The sequence below is a fragment of the Pipistrellus kuhlii genome, unplaced genomic scaffold, assembly GCF_014108245.1.
Source record: "Pipistrellus kuhlii isolate mPipKuh1 unplaced genomic scaffold, mPipKuh1.p scaffold_m20_p_22, whole genome shotgun sequence".
NCBI lineage: Eukaryota > Metazoa > Chordata > Mammalia > Chiroptera > Vespertilionidae > Pipistrellus > Pipistrellus kuhlii.
Window position 1 is genome coordinate 2,595,085 of NW_023425521.1, and position 21,448 is coordinate 2,616,532.

General features: G+C 61.0%; 1 protein-coding gene across 2 annotated transcripts in view; it reads left to right on the forward strand.

Annotated features, from left to right (window-relative positions):
* Positions 1–20,373, forward strand: part of TMEM132E (transmembrane protein 132E) — a 48,777-nt gene extending 28,404 nt beyond the window's left edge. Inside the window, exons 2-9 of one of the 2 annotated variants that reach the window (XM_045586142.1) lie at positions 7,029–7,968; positions 9,361–9,507; positions 9,758–9,950; positions 10,878–11,021; positions 13,323–13,528; positions 15,467–15,755; positions 17,184–17,375; positions 18,306–20,373. In XM_045586142.1, the coding sequence (XP_045442098.1) occupies positions 7,029–7,968; positions 9,361–9,507; positions 9,758–9,950; positions 10,878–11,021; positions 13,323–13,528; positions 15,467–15,755; positions 17,184–17,375; positions 18,306–19,364 (3,170 nt within the window). In that variant the 3' untranslated portion in view covers positions 19,365–20,373. Of the gene's footprint in view, positions 1–6,934; positions 7,969–9,360; positions 9,508–9,757; positions 9,951–10,877; positions 11,022–13,322; positions 13,529–15,466; positions 15,756–17,183; positions 17,376–18,305 lie in introns of those variants that run through there. The other variant, XM_036451408.2, reaches the window with a different exon arrangement.
* The last annotated feature ends 1,075 nt before the right edge of the window (positions 20,374–21,448 follow it).

Genomic DNA, 21,448 nt, shown 5'->3' on the forward strand with positions numbered 1-21,448 from the left:
GACTGGCAGCCAGTCCAGCCGGCAGGGGTGGTCCTAGCAGCCGCCTCTTGGGGTCCCATGGCCACCTGACCTTCGGACGCCCTGGTCCTCCGCTGGGCTCCCCGAAGCCCTCCTAGCCCCACGTGAGCCTCCCCTCCCCGCTCCGGGCCTCCTCCTGTGTGTCTCTGGGTTCCTCCCCTTTCCCCACAGGTGAGAGGTTGCAGCTCAGCGGCCCGCAAGCTGGAGGGGAGAAGGATTTTAGGAGAGGAAGCAAAAGGAGTGGTCAGGTTAGGATAGATGTTCCAGGATGTGGGGGGGGGGGCGGGGGGTGCAGGAGTGGCTGCAAGAGGAAGACCAGCACAGATTGTGTGTGCATGTGCGTGTGTGTGTGTGCATGTGCGTGTGTGTGCATGTGTGTGTGCATGTGTGTGTGTGTGTGTGTGTATGTGTTAGCAGACACAGCCTCCAGGGTCAGCACAATCACTCATTCCTGGGGTTCTGTGCTGGATGCCAGGGATACAGAAAGCTACAGGGCCCCCGCCTTTATAGCAGGCACATCGGCCGTAAAAGAATTAGGGTTGGGGTTCAGACGTGTAGGGGCAGGGAGCCATTCACTGGGTCTCGGAGGATCTCTGGGCCCCGTGATGATCATGATCTCATTTAACTTATTTAATGATGAGGATACTAGCACGCAGACAACAGCTCACGTGGAGAGAGGGTTTGCTGTGGGCCACGCCTGGCGGAAGCCCTTTGCAGGTGGTCTTCTACCACGCACAGTCCGTTCTCACAGAAACCCAGGGAGGGAGGACCTGCTGTCACCCGGTTGACAGTTTAGGAGACGGAGGTGAGGGCTGCCACGTTGTCTGCCCAAGATGATCTAGCTAGTAAACGGCTGAGCCAGCTGCTGGGGGCCTCCCGGACCCTCCGTGTCTTCGTCTATGAAACACAGGGGAGGGACCTGATCTCAGGGAGCTAGTTTCCGGGGCATGGCAGGGGATGGTCTGGCCAATCAGCAGTGCTCCTGGGAGTAAGCAGGCAGGGGGGTCTACCAGGAGGGGGTTTAGGGAAAAGTGGGGGAGGGTGCCTCTTCTGCAGGCCCCTCCCCCCAGCTGACTTATCCCAACATTGTGTTCCTGCCAGGCGTGGGGGTGGGTGGGCGACAGTATGGGAAGCTGCCTCTCCAGGATTTACAGCCTCTGGGGTGCGGGGGTTATGGGCTGCTGGAGGCTTCCCTCACCTCCCACCCTCAATGCCCACTGCAGGAACAGTTACTACGTGCACACTGGCTGCAAGTCCCGCCCGGGAGCTCCTGCCCAGCCCAGGCTGCAGGCACATGGTGCTGGGGACACAGAGGCCAGAGGAAAAGGAAGGAGGAGATGCCACCCTGCTCTGGAAGGAGAGCAGCGAGGTGGAGGAGGAAGTAGGAGGGGCTCCGGTGGGTGCGGGCGTCTCTCTGAGGCCCCAGACCTCAGGGAGGCACCCATTCTCCTGCTGGGCTCCTCCTCCAGGAGGTGGCTGACCAAGGCTCCAGCCCTGGGTGGGGACACCCAACGCAGATGGCGAATTTGTCAACTTAGGAACAGGCAGAAGCAGCCTGGCGCGAGGTGCCAGGCGCCAGGCGCCAGGCTTGGTGCGTAGAGCTGGGGCTGGGTCTCAGTCCCCGCTGGCTCCCTGGCCAGCATCTTCGTGCGAGACCCAAACGCTCAGTGGTTCTGGGATGGAACTACGGCGCCCGGGACCCACGGGAGGCCCTGCCCTAGAGGGTGAGGGAGGGCAGTGCTTGGGGAGCACCAAGCCCAGCAGCCGTCACACACCCTCTCCTTGATCCCGCCGAGCCCTGCGTGGTCCAGAGCTCACCTGGACTCCCTGCACACACGGCCCCTGCTCACCCCTCGGGTGCCCATGTAGCGGGCAGGGAAGGGGACCACTTCTTTCTCCCAGATGGGGAAAGGGGGGCCCAGAGAGGGGAGCAAACTGCCCAAGGCCACACAGCAGGCCAGGGGCTTCCTGGGCTGGGTTCCAGGGGCCCCAACAACCAGCAGTCTGTCCAGCGTCGGTGCCGCTTGCACGGTCCTAGGGATGGTCTGCGTTGAGTGCCTGTCATCCCTGCATTTGTCCCATTTCACGTAACCGACCTTGACAGTGGACCTGCCGGAAGCGAAACAAGGCAGGTGCTGGAGAAAAACAGCTCAGCCCTTCCTCCTCGCAGAACGAGACGACCAGGAAGAGTGAAGTGAGTGAATGAATGAGCACGGGGGCCGACTCTATACCGGAAACCACACCCAGCAGTTTGCCTGTGTAGCCGGGACCATTCTATGCGATAGATTATATCCAGGGTCAGAGAGGTTAAGTAACTTGCCCAAGGTTACACAGCACGAAAGTGGCATTCGTTTGATTGCTGTTGTGGCTCCCAAACCACACAGATTCTTCCTTCTCTCTCTCTCTCTCTCTCTCTCTCTCTCTCTCTCTCTCTCTCTCTCTCTCTCTCTCTCTCTTTCTCTCAATCTGTCTTTTAAATTTATTCTCTTGTTCTCTTGTGTGTGTTTTTCTAATTCTCGGAACAACTTCAAACATTTCCCTTCATTTTTAATGACATTTATTGTTTCCCCTCTAATTTTATAAGCCGTCCATGTTCACCACAGACGCCTGGAAAATACATAAAAACATAAAGCAAAAAATAACAATCTCCCATAATCCTCACCCCCCAGAGACAACCCCATTAGCATTTTGATGTATTTCCCCCAGAGTCTGCATTTTTTTTATATATAAAATTGGGAGCATGCAGTATTGCCAGTTCTGCACCCTGCGTTTAGTTCAAACTATTTGCCATTCTGAGTAAATTGTTTTTTGTGTTTTTTGTGTGTTTTTTTTTTTTGTGTGTGTGTGTGTGTGTGTGTGTGTGTGTTTTTAAACCAACCTCAGTCTGTAATGGCTGCATACACCCATTCTTAGGTGTTCGCTTTTATTGGACCATTCCCTGCTTCCGGGCATTCATTTCTAATTTTTTTTTTTTTACTAATAAACATGTCATTGCGGTGAATATCTTCCTGGGTAAATCTTTGGGCTGATTTCTGCTTATTAGATTCCCAAGGGGGAGTTTTAGGGGCAAAAAGAAACAGTTTCCAGGCCCGTCGGTCATATTTTGTGCTGCGGAAGCCGTGCCCAGCTTACCCTCCAGCTGGGAAGGAGGAAGCATGAGCACCCACTTCTTAAAGCTGTCCTAACCCTGGGTGTTACCAATGGAAAACAAACACACACACAAACCCACAGAAACAAGGACCTCTCTCAAGCCAGAGGTTTTCCGCTCGGCGGTGACTGGTATATTGGACGATAATCCCCCATTTTGCGAGGGAGGATGGGGACCCGGAGAACAGAAGGAGACGTACTCGGCCTAGGTCAGGTGCACGGACCAGCCGAGGAAAGGCAGGCCTGGGGCACGGGCAGCCTGCCTCTGAGAGCCTCTTCCCTGTCCCCTTAGAGGGCTCCCCCCACTGCAGGTCTCCGGGGTCAGGGGCCTCCCCGATGGCCACGCCCCTCCTGCAGGCCTGGAGGTCTGGGTTGGGAGGGGTCTCTGGGCACAGCCCATCCCTGGCCTCTTGGTCATGGACCACGTGGCCCCTAGGCTCCTCACCACCTGCATCCTCTCTCCCATTCATTTATAGGTTTGGCAGGGGCACGGGTCTAGGCTCCGGGCAATCGATCATTCACTATCGGCCGCAGCCTCTTCGGTATCTCCCAACCCTTCCTGCTTAGCCCTGAGTTTTCCAAACTTCTGTGATGATCACAGGCCCGGGATGCTGGATAAGCATACAAATCACCAGGTCTTTCACCTGCCATTGACCGTGAGCCTGGTTCTGGCCCAAGAATCCATTGGCTTTTGTTGTGTTGTGTGTTCCGGCTGATTCTTACATGCAGGCAAGTTCAGGAGCAAGTGGGGAAGGATCCCCAAGCACTGACATCTGGTGTAGTGCTCACACACACACACACACACACACACACAGCTCAGCCCCCTCGGATCCTGCTGGCCGCCCTGCTGTGCCCTTTAGCCTCAAATTCATCAAAGCTAATGACAATCTTTTTTTTCTTCTCTGATTTGCAAGCGATTAGTTTTAATTTCGGGACAATTAGAGGTAGACGTAGGAGGCATCTGATCTTGATTAGAACCAGGGAGATGGCCAGAGGCACCCCACCTCTCCCCCGCCTGGCCCTCACCTCCAGGCAGATGAATTTATATATTCAATGTTGGGGGATAAGGGGGGGGGGGGCGGGCACTGGCTTCTGGGGGAGGTGGCCAAAGACCCATGCTGTGCTCCCAGAGACCTGGGCCAGCCTGAGACCATCAGGGAGTGCCTCTGTCCAGCCCCTGGCCCCGTCAGAGGGTAGAATGGACATTTGCTAAGTACCTACTGTGTGCCACCCCACGTACTGTGCAAAGCGGGCCCAGACCCAGTGTCTGCCCCTACCCTAACCCAGCTGGGAAGACAAACGCATAGACAGCTCCATGCCTCCTGGTGTTGGAAGTGGCTGGAGAGACTTCTGTCAGCACTGGCCAAGGGGCACTGGGGCCAGCACCCTGCCCCCAGGGAACATTGGCAGAAGTCACTGATGGGATCCTTTGCGTCTCGCACGCACACCGGTTCGGAGCTCCTGGTCAGGCGGAACCAGAGCTGGACAGAGCACAGCAGCAGCAGCACACCACCCAGGGAATACCCAGGTGGAGGCAGGGAGAGGCCTGAGGGAAGGCTTCAGGGAGGAGGTGATGCCTGGGCAGGTCATGAAAAGATGGCAGGACCCCCCACCCTGCTACATAAGCACTAGCACGGTTGTGCCCCAGTGCCATCTTGTCTGCTCCCCTTTCTGAAAGCTGGCTGTTTTCTTACGACAAGTCACTGCCCCTTCTCGAATCGCAGTCTCCTTATGGTCAAGGTTGCTGGCAGAGCCCCGTGCCGGCAGCCCTTCCCTCAGAGGCCGTCCAGGCTCCTCTGGGCGCAGACACATCTCTCCAATTCCTCCCTCAGCGCCCCTCCGAGTCCGCTGCCCAGCTGGTGGCCCCTGCCCCCGCCATGCCGCCAAGGGGTCCAGATGGCCAGCCATGAGGTCGGGCCGGTAAGAGGGTCAAAGGGGACTATGTGCCACTTAGCAGGCTCTGAGGTCTCAGGCGGAAGCTCAGTGAGGCGGGGCCAGTGGTCTGATTCCCCACCCCCACCCTGTCCGCTGGCCCCCTGTGAGGGGGCTGATGTCACCACCTCAGTGTTAGAGCTGAAAACCGAGGCTCCACATGGAAGCAACCTGCTCACTGAGTGCAGCAAGGAGCCTCGGACCTGCGTCCTCCCCAGGCCTCTGGCTGCTTGCTGCTTCCTGCTGCTTCCAAAGCAGCTTGTCGGCTGCTGGTCCCTGGCTCCGACCCTCATCCTGGGCTCCCACATGCGCCTTGGGGCCAGCCTCGTGCCAGGCGGCAGGGCCACCTCCTCAGAGCCTCTAGGGGTAACTGCGGGCCGGGGTCCCAGGGACCTGCCCTGCCAAACAACTTCCTGTCCTCATTTGGCATCCAGCTGCCCACCTCCACCCCACCCTCCACAGCGGCACGCCCTGCAGGCCGCAGAGGGGGGCAGGGGGGCCTGGGAACCCCATTCTGGGAATGGAGGGAGTATTGGAGTGAAGCCAGACGGGAGACAGGGGTTAGTCTGGGACATACCAGCGAGTTACGAGGTGGAATTGCGCCCTAGTGGAGTATCGACCTGCAAACTGAAGGGTCCCAGGTTCGATTCCGGCCAGGGGCGCATGCCTGGGTTGCAGGCTCAATCCCCCGTAGGAGGCACGCAAGAGGCAGCCAATCAATGAGTTTCTCTCATCATTGATGTTTCTGCCTCTCTCTCCTTCTCCCTTCCTCTCTATAATCAATAAAAGAAATGGTTTTTTTTTGTTTTTTTTTTTAAAGAGGTAGAATTGCTGAAACCTGGCGGCTCCTGGGAGGATGAGGGGAGGGGTCTGAGAGGAGGGAGAGGTCAGACATTTGGGTTTGGAGACTGAGGATCGAATTCCCTGTATCTATGGGGTGTGGGAGGTGTACGGAGTACGGGGTCCCAGGGAACCCACACCATCTGAGGCCACTGGGCCAGGGAAGGGCTTGGGTCGGAGGGTCAGGCGGCCCCGGGTTCGGGGATAAGTTACTGAAGTGTCTCGCACCTTTATCCGTACGATGTAAAAGTAGGCTTTCAAAAAAGAGAAGTTATTGACGGAAACCGGTTCAGTCAATGGGGATTGTAATCATATTTGCTCAGGGGATTGATCTGAGGATCAACTAAGCTAATGCGGCTGAGCCCTCAGCGAGGCGATAATGGTGAGAGTTCACACTGGCACCTCCCTCCGCCCTCGTGCCCACGACTTCAGGAAGTCCTCGGAGCCGCTCCTGGAGGCAAAAACATGTTATCCTCGTTTCACACGAGGATGCAGGGGGATAAAGCCTCTTTTTAAATTTTTTTTTAATTTTTAAATATTTTATTTTATTGATTTTTTTTTACAGAGAGGAAGAGAGAGGGATAGAGTCAGAAACGTTTGAGAGAGAACATCGATCAGCTGCCTCCTGCACACCCCCCACTGGGGGGGATGTGCCTTTGACCATATTCGAACCGGAACCCTTTAGTCCGTAGGCTGGCGCTCTATCCACTGAGCCACACCGGTTTCGGCGATAAAGCCTCTGTAAAGCGCCGAGATGCTCTGCGCGGGAATTAGCTTGACCCCCACGTGGCAGATGAAGAAATGGAGCCCGCACCAGGCCAGGGGGGCAGCTCAGAGAGGGAATGAACGTACCTGCAAAGGTGGGGCCGAGCTTAGAGCCTGGGCAACCTGGCCCTGGCCCTCCCCTCCCCGCCCCCCAGGACCTAGAGCCAGGCTGAGCGCTGCCCTTCCACACACACACACACACACACACACACACACACACCCGGGGGAGTGGATGGCCCTGCGTGAGCGTGGCAGACCGGAGTGCCCTGGGGTCCGAGCACAGCCTCTCCTGACCACCGTGGGGTCTTTCTTCTGTCTGTCCCCAGCCTCCGGCCGCGCCCACCCAGCCAGCCCCAGCCCGCCGGGGCCCCAGGCCGGCCCGGTGCTGCCCATCAGCTACCGGCTGTCCCACACGCGGCTGGCCTTCTTCCTGCGGGAGGCGCGGCCGCCGCCGCCGCCCGCGCCCGCCAACGGCTCCCTGCAGCGCTCCGAGCCCTTCGTGGTGTTCCAGACCAAGGAGCTGCCCGTCCTCAACGTGTCCCTGGGGCCCTTCAGCACCAGCCAGGCGGTGGCCCGGGAGCTCCTGCAGCCGTCCAGCACCCTGGACGTCCCCGGGCGCCTCACCGTCAACTGGAAGGTGCGGGCCTTCATCGTGCGCGCCCGCGTGCCCGCCTCGCAGCCTGCGGCCCAGGTGCTGTTCTACGTGGCCGGCCGGGACTGGGACGACTTCGGCGCCGCCGAGCGGCTGCCCTGCGTCCGGCTGCACGCCTTCCGGGACGCCCGGGAGGTCAAGAGCTCCTGCCGCCTGGGCGGGGCGCTGGCCACCTGCCTGGTGCGGGCGGAGCTGCCCCTGGCCTGGTTCGGGCCCCCCGCCCCGGCCGCGCCGCCCGCCGCCCGTCGCAAGCCTCCGGAGGGGCCGGAGCCCGAGCTGACGGGGGAGAGCCAGCAGGCCGAGCTGTACTACACTCTCCACGCCCCCGACGCCTCCGGGGGCTGCGGGGGCGCCCGGCGCGGGGCCGGGGCTGGGGCGGGGGCGGGGGCCCGGGCGGAGAGCCCCACCCAGCACCCGCTGCTGCGCATCGGGAGCATCAGCCTGTTCCGCCCGCCCCCCCGGAGGGCCCTGCAGGAGCACCGGCTGGACAGCAACCTGATGATCCGCCTGCCCGACCGGCCCCTCAAGCCCGGGGAGGTGCTCAGCATCCTCCTCTACCTGGCCCCCAACGCCTCCTCCCCGCCCAGCCCCAGCGTGGAGCACTTCACACTCAGGTAGGCGCGGCTGAGGGGTCAGGGTCCGGCTCCCCCCTGCAGGGGCTCGCCCAGCCTGCCCATCCAGCATCCTCATCCCGGCTCCTCCATCTATCACCCGATCGGCCTCAGGAAGACACGTCACTTGTTTGGGCCTCCGTGGTCTCATCTGTCTAACGGCCGCAGACACCCCTGCCCTGTCTCCGTCTCTCGCAGAAACGGCATCCCGGTGAAGGAGAAATGCCCGCTTTCCCAAGCATGGACGTCCAAAAGGATAGAGCTGGGGCTGGAAGGACCCTTAGGCATTAGCTGGCCCAAACCTCCCATTTCACAGATGAGGAGACTGAGGTCAAAGCGGGGAAATGGAGACCAGGGAGCAGCTCCCTGCTGGGAGCGAAAAGAAGTGTGTGTGTGTGTGTGTGTGTGTGTGTGTGTGTGTGTGTGTGGACATCTGCCCAGGCCTAGAGTCGGGAGAAAGCTTCAGAAGATTCAGCTCTGTCTGTACCCTGAGGAGGATATGGCTCACCATTCAGAAATGCCTTAGATAGTATCACATCCCCACAAAACATAATGATGGAATCCGTGGTTTGAGCCACGTCAGATGATTCTTAGGAAAGGCCCCACCAAAAACGCCCCCTCCTACCCCAAAAATAGGACCTGGAACATGACCGTTAGCTTCTGGCTTCTTTAAGCATCGCCCACTCTCCTGAGTGTGCTTAAAGTTCAGATATTTCAGGAAAGGATCATACCGATTCAGTGATTGATACCTGAATGTGAATGGGCGTTAAGTCAGTCACCAGAGAGATCTTGGGCTGCATTAACAGGAGTAGAGCATGCAGAATGAGGGAGGTGATAACCATTCTACTCCAGACGGCATTCCTGAGAGCAGGGCGGAAGTATTGCACGTAGTATGGGACACTGCACCATGTATGCTCAATGTCCTGAGGCGGGTGACTGGGATATGAGGGACTTGAAACTCTGGTGAAAGCAGTGATTGGAGGAACTAGAGATGTCGGGCCCGGAGGAAAAAAAAACGCAGAAACTGCTCCCCTTCCCAGCTTCCTGAAGAACTTCTGCAGCCAAGAGCAGAGTTGTCTGTTGTCATATTTCCGCTAAACAGAGGGAAGGGGTTCTAACCCTTAGGGGCTCCCTGAGAAGCAACGAGACCCCTGTCGCGAAGGCGTGTAAGGAGAGGCAGGGAAAGGCTTACAGAGATGGGGCGGAGCTGACTGCAGCTTCCACTGGGGGTCAGGGGCTGTAGCTACGATACCATACTCCCCAGAAAAGTCTCAGCTTTGAGTCTGGGGCCCAGGGTGACTTACTCACCTGCTCCTCCTAGGGACCATGACCAGGTGGGCAATCGTTGGGCCCCAGGCCGACTCTCTCCTCCTCCTTCCTCCCTCTTTGTCCCAGGGTGAAGGCCAAGAAGGGCGTGACCCTTTTAGGCACCAAGTCACGGAGTGGCCAGTGGCATGTGACCTCGGAGCTGCTGACGGGGGCAAAGCACTCAACAGCCACCGTGGATGTGGCCTGGGCCCAGGGCACACCCCTGCCCCCGTGGTGAGCCGAGGGACGGGCCCCTGAGGATGGGAGAGTTCTTGGTGGAGGAGGCCAGGCTTGTGGAAGGGCTGGGGCTTAGTTTGTGGCGGGGGGGGGGGGGGCCCTCTGAGTCCAGGCGGGGCACCTCGGAAGGCTGGAGAAGGCTCGGAGGGCCTCAGGGGGCAGGCTGCCGAGGGGGGCTGGGGTTCCAGGGCCCCGGTGCTGCTCCCAGCCCTTCCTCTCCGGCTCTCCCTCCTTCCTGCCCCGGCAGGGAGGGCCAGGGGCCCCTGGAGATCCTGCAGCTGGACTTTGAGATGGAGAACTTCACCAGCCAGTCGGTCAAGCGGAGGATCATGTGGCACATTGACTACCGCGGGCACGGCGCGCTGCCCGACCTGGAGCGGGCGGTCACCGAGCTGACGGTCATCCAGCGGGATGTGCAGGCCATCCTGCCCCTGGCCATGGTGAGCGGGGCAGGTGGCCGGGCCGGTGGGCGCGCGCGTCTGTCCTGGATGCATGTGTGACGGGAACGTGCACGGCTCCGTGTGCATGGCGGTCAGTGCACATGCGTGTGTGAGTCAGTGTCTGCGTGTACGATTGCCTCCTGAACCCAGGTGTGCACATGTAAACGTGTGTGTGTGTGTGTGTGTGTGTGAGTGTGTGTGTGTACATGCACTCCCAGGCAGCAGCAGCACTCTGCCTGGTGCTGGAGTGGGACAGCGGATGCTGAGGGGGACAGAGGTGGGAGAAGTCACCCAGGGAGGGACCATTCGGGGGGTGTTTCCTGGAGGAGGTGGCCGTGCAGTTGAACCTTGAAGGCCGTGTGGGGGAAGGGCTCAGACAATCGGAGAAGATGAGGGGGAGCTTTGGTCAGGGGAGCGTGGAGGCGGAAGGTGCATGATGGGAATGGGAGTGGTCGGTCGAAGGGAGCCATGGCTTTAGGAAGAGTGCGTGAGAGTGATAAGCTGGAATGATGGGTGATAAGCTGGAATGATGGGTGATAAGCTGGAATCATGGGCTGGGGCCAGCCCAGGAGCACCCTGAATGGCCAGGCACAGGTGTCGGACTTCCCTCGGTGAGTCCTGGGGATGGGGAGCGTGGAAGACGCTGAGAGAAGGTGGGAGGGGACTTGGGAATGGTTGGTTTTGGGCAGCAGAGGGAGGTAGACCGTGTTCGCTACTGCAGAAGACCAAGCGAGCTGAGCATCTGAGGAGGTGCCAGGCTGGGTGGATGCACCTCCCTGTACATGTGCACAGGTGTCCCCGTGGGAGGGTGCTCACCTGCGAAGTGGGGGCAGTCAGGAGCCGGGGCCTTGGGTGGCGTGTCCCAGTGGAAGAGGGATCTGCAAACATCAGGCTCAGCAGAGCTCCACCCTCCTCTCCTCCCCACAGGACACCGAGATCATCAACACGGCCATCCTGACCGGCCGGACGGTAGCCATCCCTGTCAAGGTCATTGCCATCGAAGTGACCGGCCTTGTCCTGGATGTCTCTGCCATGGTGGAATGTGAGTCTGACAATGAGGACATCATCAAGGTGAGCTTCCTGGAGGGGGGGCTGGGAAGAAGGCCTTAGACCTTCAAGGGGAGGGGAGCCCCACGCCAGAGGGGAAGTCACATCCATGCAGGTTCCCGTGGCAAGCAAGGAGACTTGAAGTCGGGAGCAGGGGTGGGGAAGAGCTGTGGGCATCCCTCGTTCGGCCTGAGTGGGGTGAGGGAAGCCCTGGGGACTGCCCTGCCAGTCCTGGAGGGCTGCCTGTAGGAATGGAGAAGAGCCTGTTTGGCAGACCATGGGGAGAAGGCAGCATTACAACTGGAACTCACTCCAATCTGGCAAGTGGTTACGGAGCCCCTGATGTGTGGCAGACACTGGGCAAGGCAGTGAGGGGCAGGGGCGGGGGGCCTCAGAGACATGCTCTGAGCCTGGATACTGGCAGATCCAGCACAGGGAAGAAGCTTCCAGAGAAGCATGTGAGTTAGGCCAGGAGTGAGGGTTGTATCAGGAAGGACCCACTCTGGGCACCCCCCCCCCCCCCCGCAACCTCCTTCAGCTTCCAACGGCCCCTCCCTGAGCTCCTCCCCAGAGACCCCCCCTCTGAGCCCTATGCCCTCCATGGCCTAGCAAAAAGGGCATCGATCTGACTCGAATGGCCCCATTGCCACCTCCCCAGGAGGGCCTCCGGGTTTGCCCCTCCCCCTGGCCTTGGCTAGCGGCCAGGGGCAGCAGAGGGGGCAGTAATGCGGGAGGATGACCAGCCACGACCAGCTGTGTGCTGTGCCAGCCTCCAGCAGTTGCCCAACTCAAACGATTCGACTCCAGAATCTGTTCCCTGTTCCTGTCCATCTTTGGACTGGTCCCCCACTCCCATCACCTCCTGGGAGTAGAAGCCTTGGCCAGGCCCGAGGGGCCCTCCCCTGCTGGCAGCGGGCGCGGGAAGACATGGGCCTGCTCCCAAGCGCCCAGCATCTTTCCCGACGCCCAGACACGGCCACCCCAGCCCCCGAGGGACCAGAACAGAGTCGCGATGGCTGAGAAGCCGAAGGGAATTATCGACGATTCTTAAATGGAACTCGTTTCTGTCCTCAGTGAGATACACTCGGGTTCCTTATGGAGTTCGCCAGTATTCTAAGTGGGATCTGCCAGCCTTCGGACGGGATGCTCTGCCTCCCGAAGTGGGAAATGAGCATCTCTGGCAGGGCTGCGGCTCCACGGCCCCCTCCCGCCCCCCTGAGACGGCAAGGAGAGCTAGCAGGAGTTTGGGACGCCCCGGGCTCACCTCCGCCAATGAGCCCCAAGCCCCGCCCCGCCCCGCCCCCCACCAGAGCCTTCAGGGTGTGATCAGCCCGCAGGCCGCATCCCCACGTGAGGATGTGCGCCCACGGGCACGCGCCAGCTGGAGCACCTAAATACAGTGCACCCGGCGTTCCGCCCAGGTGTGCGTGTGGGCGCATGCAACCGTTCACCGTCTGCCTCTGTCCTGAAGGACCTCTGCGAGTGGGCACAGGGATCCACCCCCCAGATGTGCTCAGTAGGCACATGCCCGTCGGGGGGGGGGGGGGGGGGAAGCTCTAAGACGCAAGTTGGTCGGTTATGCAAACCAGATGGGCATGCATTTGCAAAAGCTGCAGCCAGTGGTGGCAATCATCCACCGGGCTGGGCTTGAGGTCTGCTGGTCCTGATTTTTTTTCCTCTCTCCTTCCCTCACTCCCACCCCAGGCTAGAGCAGCCCCCTCGCCTGAAATAACCAGAGCCTGTTTTCCTGGGACTGCTGATTGGGGGGGGGGGGGGGGGGGAGGGGCGGGGAACCAGGAGGAGCCAAGTCCTGCCCTTCACCCCCCCCACACACACACACATACTTGACCTCCGCCTTGCTCAGTGGAGCACCTGCGTCTAAATCTGGACAGGCTGCTCTTCGGTACAGCGAAGGTCTCCCCCTGCCAGACCCTGCCCAGGGAGTCATGCTGGTGAGGAGAGCTGGTCCCCAGGACCCTCAGCCCGAAGGCTCCTCCGAGGTGTGATCTGGTGCCCCAGAAGCTGCCCCTGGTAAAAGCATTTGCCTGTTGGCTCCTGGCTGGGAGGCAAACGCCTCCCTCAGTAGCCCCCGAGAGATGGTCTCTGGAAACCAGGATGGAGACGGGGACACAGAAGCTGGCACCTCCCAGAGGAATTAAATTAGGAGGTGCCTTCCCCCCCTCCCCCGCTCCTTCAGCCTCATTTGACTGGTACTTTCTCTCTCCAACAGCCTCTGGCCCTGCTTGTCAGCCGGCAGCTCCGGCACTGCCCCGCAGGATGACCTGTAGGGCAAGACGTGCCAACCCACCTCCCTCCCCTCCCCAGGTATCCAGCAGCTGCGACTACGTGTTTGTTAGCGGAAAGGAGTCTCGCGGGTCTATGAATGCCAGGGTCACCTTCCGCTACGACGCCCTCACTGCGCCCCTGGAAATGACAGTCTGGGTCCCCAAGCTGCCCCTGCACATCGAGCTCTCGGACGCCCGCCTCAGCCAAGTGAAGGGCTGGAGGGTACCCATCCTCCCCGACCGGAGGTACAGCCCCTCTGCGCACGGCAGACACGCGGGACACTCGCGGGGGACACGGCCCTGGCACGCAGTCTGATCTGCGTGTGTGCGTAAGGGCCTCGGTGTGCACGGTCTGCGGGTCGGTTATGCAATCAGCCAGCGTTTACTGAGCAGCTGCTGTGTGCCAGGCACTGGCGGGTGCTTGTGATGAGAGATGAGTGTGGCCAGTGCCTTCCTCAGCCAGGTTCTGGGTCCACCAGGGAAGCCATCATGTATAGGCCACAGAGCACGGCGGATGCCAAAAGCAGGGAATTGAGTGGCACAAAGGGGAGAACCACCTCTTCCTCTGGGAAAAGTCAAGGCAGGCTTCCCGGAAGAGGTGACTCTTAAGCCAAGTCTAAAAGGATGAGTGGAAAGGGGTTGTCTGGGGAACAGGGTGAGAGACCAGTCCAACAGCCGACAAAATGGAGCACACACGGCTGTACATACGTGCCCCAGCCTGGGCACGCCGAGGCACATGTGTAGGCACATCAGCTGGGCACACACTAACTCACACACCTGAGTACCCAGTTGCAGGGCATGGACACCTGCACTCAGCCCACCCCACTCACCCACCCTGGCTGCTAGAGAGAAAAGCCAGCAGGGAGGAGTGGAGGGGGGGGGGGCTAGGAGGAGGAGCAGGCGCCGAGTGAGAGTTGGGCTCAGTTAAGTCTGCAGGATTTGGGAAAGCAAGGCCGGGTGGACCAGAGCCTCTCAGACGTGAATGAGCACGCGCTCGCCTGCGGGTCCTGCCCAGGGCACAGGTGTTTGGACCAGCTCCTGGGTGGTGCTGCTGCTGCTATGAGCAGTGAGGACGCAGTAAACTCTGCAGCTGGGCAGCCGGGGGCCGTGCCCACAGCCTCTCCACGCCGCCCTCTCCTCCTCTGTAACACCGGCACACGGACACCTACCGCACACGGCTGTGGTGAGGGCGGCTTTGTTAACGGGCAAAAGCACTCTGTATGGGTGAATATTCTAGTGCTCGATTCTTCTACGCACTAGCAAAGCAGGAGCCGCACGCCTCACCGGTGACTCTCCTGCGGTTTGCATTCTGGGTAATTCTGAGTAGGCTGAGAATTCCCCAAATCATCACGTCCTGGGTCCCTTTGCTCACCAGTTCTTCCTCCGTTTTTCTCTCTCTTTAAAAACAAATATATATATATATATATATATATATATATATATATATATATATATATATTTTATTGCTTTTTTACAGAGAGGAAGATAGAGGGATAGAGAGTCAGAAACATCGATGAGAGAGAAACATCCATCAGCTGCCTCCTTCACCCCCCCCACTGGTGATGTGCCCACAACCAAGGTACATGCCCTTGACCGGAATCGAACCTGGGACCCTTCAGTCCACAGGCTGACGCTCTATGCACTGAGCCAAACCGGTTTCGGCTTTCTCTCTGCTTTTTTGCACTTCACTATGAACAGCAAGAGAAAAAGAGAAACCCAAGCCGCCTCTTCAACACTTGGCTTGTGAAGCGCAGCTAAACATCCAGGTTGATCACTTACAGGTTCTGTTTGCCATGCAGCGTAGGACGAGCCAGCCCCGCGCCTGGCACTCCGTAACGGGGACCGCCTTTGCCCCGGCACAGAGCGGAGAGCAGGGCCAGGCACAGGCTCAGTGCTGAAAAGAGGTCAGGATTTGACGCCAGCTTTCCGCAGGCGCGGGGGAAGCCAAGCGGAGGCGGAGAGGGGCCGGGGGGGCCAGGAAGGCGCCTTTCCAGGAGGGAAGAGCCTGGGTCTCCCAGCTCCACGCTCGTCAGGAGCAGGAGGGAGCCAGGGACAAGGCTTGCTGTTTGCACACTGCCATCCGCGGGAGCCGGAGAACGGCTGGCAGGCCCAGGGGAGGGAGACGGGCATGTGCAGGCCGCGGCCAGGGTGAGGAGCCCTGATCCTGTGCCCCCCGCCCCCCAGGTCAGCCCGGGAGAGCGAGGACGAGGACGAGGAGGACGAAGAGCGGCGGCAGAGCAGCAGCCGCGGCTGCACCCTGCAGTACCAGCACACCACCCTGCAGGTCTTCACCCAGTTCCACACCACCTCGTCCGAGGGCACCGACCAGGTGGTCACCATGCTGGGCCCGGACTGGCTGGTGGAGGTCACCGACCTGGTCAGCGACTTCATGCGGGTGGGCGACCCCCGCGTGGCACGCCTGGTGGACAGCAGCACGCTGGCAGGCCTGGAGCCGGGCACCACCCCCTTCAAGGTAGGCACCAGGGCAGCGCCAGGAGCCCTGTTTACCCGTGGGCAGAGGATGCAGACGTTCTTCGGAAAGGAATCCCAGGATGCCTCGGGATTCCGGAAGCAATCCCCGCCGGCCCCCAAAACTTATTTTCTTCCCTGCCTGCCCCTCTGCCTGGGGTTCCGCCATCAGAGGCCAAGGTCCTTTAGCTTCACCTGGTGACGGTCTCCCTCCAAGCCTCACCAGTACTGTCAACCTTGCATCACCGCGTGGTCGCTGAGACAGGTGTGGGTGAGGCTCGGGCAGCTGGCGGCCAGGAGAGGGAGTTCAGGAGCTCGGAACGCAGCTCTGACCTCCCTGACAGCTGCCTGAGTAGAAACCCTCCACCTGGGAGATGGCGAACAGGGACCCTGGGGCTGGGATCAGCTCGCAGGATAGTTGTTGGTAAAAACGGTTGGTTGATCCGACATTTGAAAATTGGAAAGCTTCTCATTGTTTATGTTTGTTTATTTATTTATTTATTTATTTATTCATTTATTTTAAAATATATTTTATTGCTCTTTTTTACAGAATGGAAGAGAGAGGGATAGAGAGTTAGAAACATCGATGAGAGAGAATCATCGATCAACTGCCTCTTGCACACCCCCTGCTGGGGATGTGCCCGCAACCAAGGTACATGCCCTTGATCGGAATCGAACCTGGGACCTTTCAGTCCACAGGCCGACGCTCTATCCACTGAGCCAAACCGGTTTCGGCTGTTTATTTTTTAAATGCATTTTTATTGGATTTTTACAGAGAGGAAGGGAGAGGGACAGAGAGACAGAAACATCGATGAGAAAGAGACATCCATCAGCTGCCTCCTGCACAACCCCTACTGGGGATGTGCCCGCAACCAGGATACATGCCCTTGACTGGAATCGAACCTGGGGCTCTTCAGTCCGAAGGATGACCCTCTAGCCACTGAACCGAACCAGTCAGGGTGCTTCTCATTGTGTAGAAGACCAGGTTTCTGGTTTTACAAAACGTAAATCTGGCAGCATGGGGCCTGCCTTCCCTCCTGGCAATACGCTGTTAGTGTCAATACTGGTGCCCCCTTTCCGGGAGCATGAGCCCTCCCCGTTGCCCCAGTCCCCACCACTCCCTTTCGTCTCCCTCACACAGAGGATGGAACATCGATTGCTATTATTGCTCTTGTGCAGGCCTATTGTTTTCCTTTACATCTGCCCATCTCTCTCATCTGTGCTCCTGCAAGGCCCACACCTTCTCCTCCTTCCCTCCCCCCCCCCCCAGGAACCCCTGGACCCTGGTTTCCAGGTGCAAACCTAAGGCAGAGCCTCCCAGCCTGCCCACCCCCTGGACCTCCCTTCCAGTGGCACCCGGACACCCCCAATGGGTGATCCTGGGGGTGCTGCTGTCCTGGCCTTCACCCACCCCTGCCCGTCTCTGCCCCAGGTGGTGTCCCCGCTGACAGAGTCTGTGCTCGGGGAGACACTGCTGACAGTGACAGAGGAGAAGGTCAGCATCACCCAGCTGCAGGCCCAGGTGGTGGCCAGCCTCTCCCTCTCCCTACGGCCCAGCCCCGGGAGCAGCCACACCATCCTGGCCACCGCTGCCGCCCAGCAGACCCTCAGCTTCCTCAAGCAGGTAACTGGATGCCCAGCCCACCAGCCTGGGGCTCGGAGTGTAGAAGGAGGGCCCGCGGGCTCTGGCTTGCCCTTGTGCCATGAGTCCCCCCAAATTAGGGCTTTAGGCAATGGAAGATCTATGGACCCTCCATGCCCCGTGTGCCTGCTCCACCCCACCCCCTGCCGTCTGCCCAGGGGGTCTGGCCAAGGTCTCGCTTTCTGCACCTGACCGCCCCCTCCCCGCCCCAAATTCTCTGAGGGCCCATCACCTCTGCCGGTACCCCCCGGAATTACGCTTACCTATTTCTGGAGCTCCAACTGCAGCCCACCACCCACCCCAACCCCGAAATGCCAGGACACTGGCTACAGGCAAAGGCGGGAAGGTGACGGGCGGAAGCCTAGGGAATGAGAAGGTGGGTGCTGAGCACCAAGCCAGGAGTCCGGAGCCAGAAGCTGTCTGCCTCCACTTGCTCCCTGACCCCAGGCCAATCCCCTCTCTCTGGGCCCTGCTTCCCCCTCGGCAGGGAGACCGGTGTAACCAACTGGGGAGACTGGGGTTGGGCGTGTATGCTCAGTCTCCAAGTGATTGTCTGAAGGGGGTGATTGCAAGGGCAGGCGTGGAGAAGTGGGGTGACTCCCGCAGCAAAAGGGACTTGAGGGAGACCCAAGGCAGAACTTCCCTTTAGCTCATCTAGGGGGGAACGGGGAGGTGGGCAAAGGAATTCTCAAGGCAGCAGGAGGCTGCTGTGTGCCCTGGACCCTCTTCACACCCTCCCAGTCAATCATTCCTGAGCTCCTGCCACCTGCCAGGCACATCCAGCCCTGGACGTCCAGCCGGGAGCCAGACACCTCGGTCCCTGCCCTCACAAAGCTGTTCCCACGGGGAAGCCAGCCAGGACTAGCCTCTGACGCCTCTCCCCTTCTCCCCCTCCCCTTCCTCCTCCTCCAGGAAGCCCTCCTGAGCCTCTGGCTCTCCTACAGCGACGGCACCACCGCCCCCCTCTCCCTCTACAGCCCCCGGGACTACGGGCTGCTGGTGAGCAGCCTGGACGAGCGGGTGGCCACGGTGACCCAGGACCGGGCCTTCCCGCTGGTGGTGGCGGAGGCGGAGGGGGCCGGGCCGCTGCTCCGGGCGGAGCTCACCATCGCCGACAGCTGCCAGAAGACCAAGCGCAAGAGCGTGCTGGCCACGGCGCCCGTGGGCCTGCGGGTGCACTTCGGGCGGGAGGAGGAGGACCCCACCTACGACTACCCGGGCCCCAGCCAGCCGCCGGGGCCGGGCGGGGGCGAGGACGAAGCCAGGGGCGCCGGCCCTCCTCCGGGCACCGGGAGGTCCCCCCCGGAGGCTCCGGGGGCGCCGGCCACCGCCAGCCCCGCCGCGCCGCCCACCGAGGACTTCCTGCCGCTGCCCACGGGCTTCCAGCAGGTGCCGCGCGGGCTGACGGACCTGGAGATCGGCATGTACGCGCTGCTGGGCGTCTTCTGCCTCGCCATCCTGGTCTTCCTCATCAACTGCGTGGTCTTCGTGCTGCGCTACCGGCACAAGCGCATCCCGCCCGAGGGCCAGACCAGCACGGACCACTCCCACCACTGGGTGTTCCTGGGCAACGGGCAGCCGCTGCGGGCGCAGGGCGAGCTGTCCCCGCCCGCGGGCGGCAACCCCCTGGAGGCCGTGCCCGCCTGCTGCCACGGCGACCACCACAGCAGCGGCAGCTCGCAGACCAGCGTGCAGAGCCAGGTGCACGGCCGGGGCGACGGGTCCTCGGGCGGCTCGGCCCGGGACCAGGCCGAGGACCCCGCCAGCTCGCCCACGTCCAAGCGCAAGCGGGTCAAGTTCACCACCTTCACCACGCTGCCCACGGAGGAGCTGGCCTATGACTCGGTGCCCGCCGGCGAGGAGGAGGAGGACGACGAGGAGGACCTGGGCTGGGGCTGCCCGGACGTGGCGAGCACCGGGAGACCCGCCAGGCCCCCCAACTACATGCGCAGGAACAAAGAGATCGCGTAGGGGCGCCGTCTCCCGTTGGGGGGGCTCCGTGGGGGACGCGGCCAGGACCCCGGCGCGCATGGTCATTGTGGGCTGGCGGCCGACGTGGATCTTAAAGGCCCCGGCCTGCAGCTCCGCTCTCTGCAGGTGCCGCTCCCTCCAGCTGCCTCACAGGTGGCCGGCGCCTTCGGGAGCTCGATGGGAGGAGGCGAGCCCAGCCCTCCTGCCTTTCCCAGCCCTCCTCCCCTCGGAGACAGCCTGCCCCAGGAGCGAGGCCAGGGGGGGCCCCCACTGTGAGCGCCCCTGCCTCCCACGTCCCCCGGGACCCCCCTGTGCTGGGGGTTCTGTGGGGTCTTGTGTCACAAGCTGCACAAAGACTTTTTTTCCAAACCACTATTCAGGGATTTCTGTCCTGCAGGGCGGGGAGGCTGCCGCTGCCTGCCCTTGCCCAGGATCTTGCTGTGGACAAGACTTCGGGCGGGGGGGGGGGGGGCGGCGGGGGCTGGGGGACACGTGTAGCGTCTTCTGGCTTTCCGGGACCTCCTAGCACCTGGGAGGGACCCCGGAGGGGTCTGTGGTCAAGCCAGGCACCGTCCTGAGAGCCCAGCACTCCCTCCTCTGCCCCCAAGGGCTACAGATGTGGCCGGAAGGGGGAGGAGTCCTCAGCCCAGCCCTGGCCAAGCCACGGCCCGGAGCACCCTGTCTGGGTGGGCCCAGGGAGACCCCTGCCCGCCCGCCCGCCTCCCCCATAGCAAGGCCAGCACTCCGCCTTAGCCCTCCAGCTCTGCTGGCCGCTGCTCCCTTCTCTGCACCCCCCCAGGAAACGGAATCCGGTAGGAATGGGGGGGGGGGGCGCCGAGGGAGCTGGGAAGGACCTGGGGATGGGCAAGGCCGAGGGAGCCGGGCGTCTCCCTGCCCCGCCTCTCAGCCACTTTTCTCTTGGGTTCTACCACCACTGTGTCGGGTTTTTTCTTAAATAAACGGAGGCGACCAGATTGGAGGTGGGGGCCGCAGCTCCCAGACAACAGACCGTGCAGGGTGGCTGGCTCCGTGTCTCTGCTTTATGTGCACGCATGCACACTCACCCCCCCCCACACACGCGTGTTCACACATGCACACGTGGGCACAGTAAATGACGTGAGAGAGAAACACTGCTGAGCCCCGCTGCCAGCCCGCTCTCCCCGCTCCGGCATCCAGGACCCATAGACCTCCGAGCTGGGTGGAGGACTTACTGAGGCAGCAAAGTGCCCTGGCAGAGGGGGCCACCTCTAGGAGTCTGCCAGGAGTGGCTCCAGAGGGAGGGGCCAGCCTCGGGGCCTCCAGAGAGATGCCTCAGAGATGATAAGGAACAGAGAAATCAAATCCGGAGAGAAGTGGGAGTGCAGTCTGAGCTGGTCAGTTCTTCCACAGCCTTCAGCCCCCCACCCTCTTGCCCTCAGAGGGGCTCCTCCCACCTCCATCCCCATCCCCCATCCCCACGCCCATCCCCATCTCTACCCCCATCCCCATCCCAGCCTCTCAGGGTGGCCTCCCTTGTCCATGGGTTGGGGAAAGCTTGGTGGTCCCATGGCAGGAGCCAAGGCAAGAGCCAAGGCTGTTGGGTAAGCCCCTCCCACAGGGGCCTTGGCTGGCCCTGCAAGACCGATCTCTGGCATGGCAGCAGCCCCTGGGGGCGCAGGAGTGCCTGACCTGAGGGGGAGCCTGGCCAAGGCTGCCTGGCCGCCTCCCGCCTGGAGAGGAGGCTACAGCAACCACCTCGGGGAGGGGAGGAGGCACAGCAGCCAGCATCCGGCAGAAGGGACCAGGGGCGGGACAGCTGCACCGGCCGGCACCTGGGAAGGACGCCTGCCTTCCACAGGCCTCTGCTCCTCGGCAGGGGCAGCCCTGGGCGCCGTGAGGATTGGGTATCTAATCGGCCCAGCAGCAGCAAAGCTCCTGGCACAGACAACGCCTGGAGTTTGCCACATTCAGGTTGGCTTTTCAGGTAAGGGGTGGCCCTGAGGGAAGACTAGAGAATGGCCAGCTCTGCCCAAGAAGGATTGCCAACAAGGAGTGGGTATGGCTCAGGGGCACGAGGAAGCTACAGGGAAGCCATGGCCGGGGCA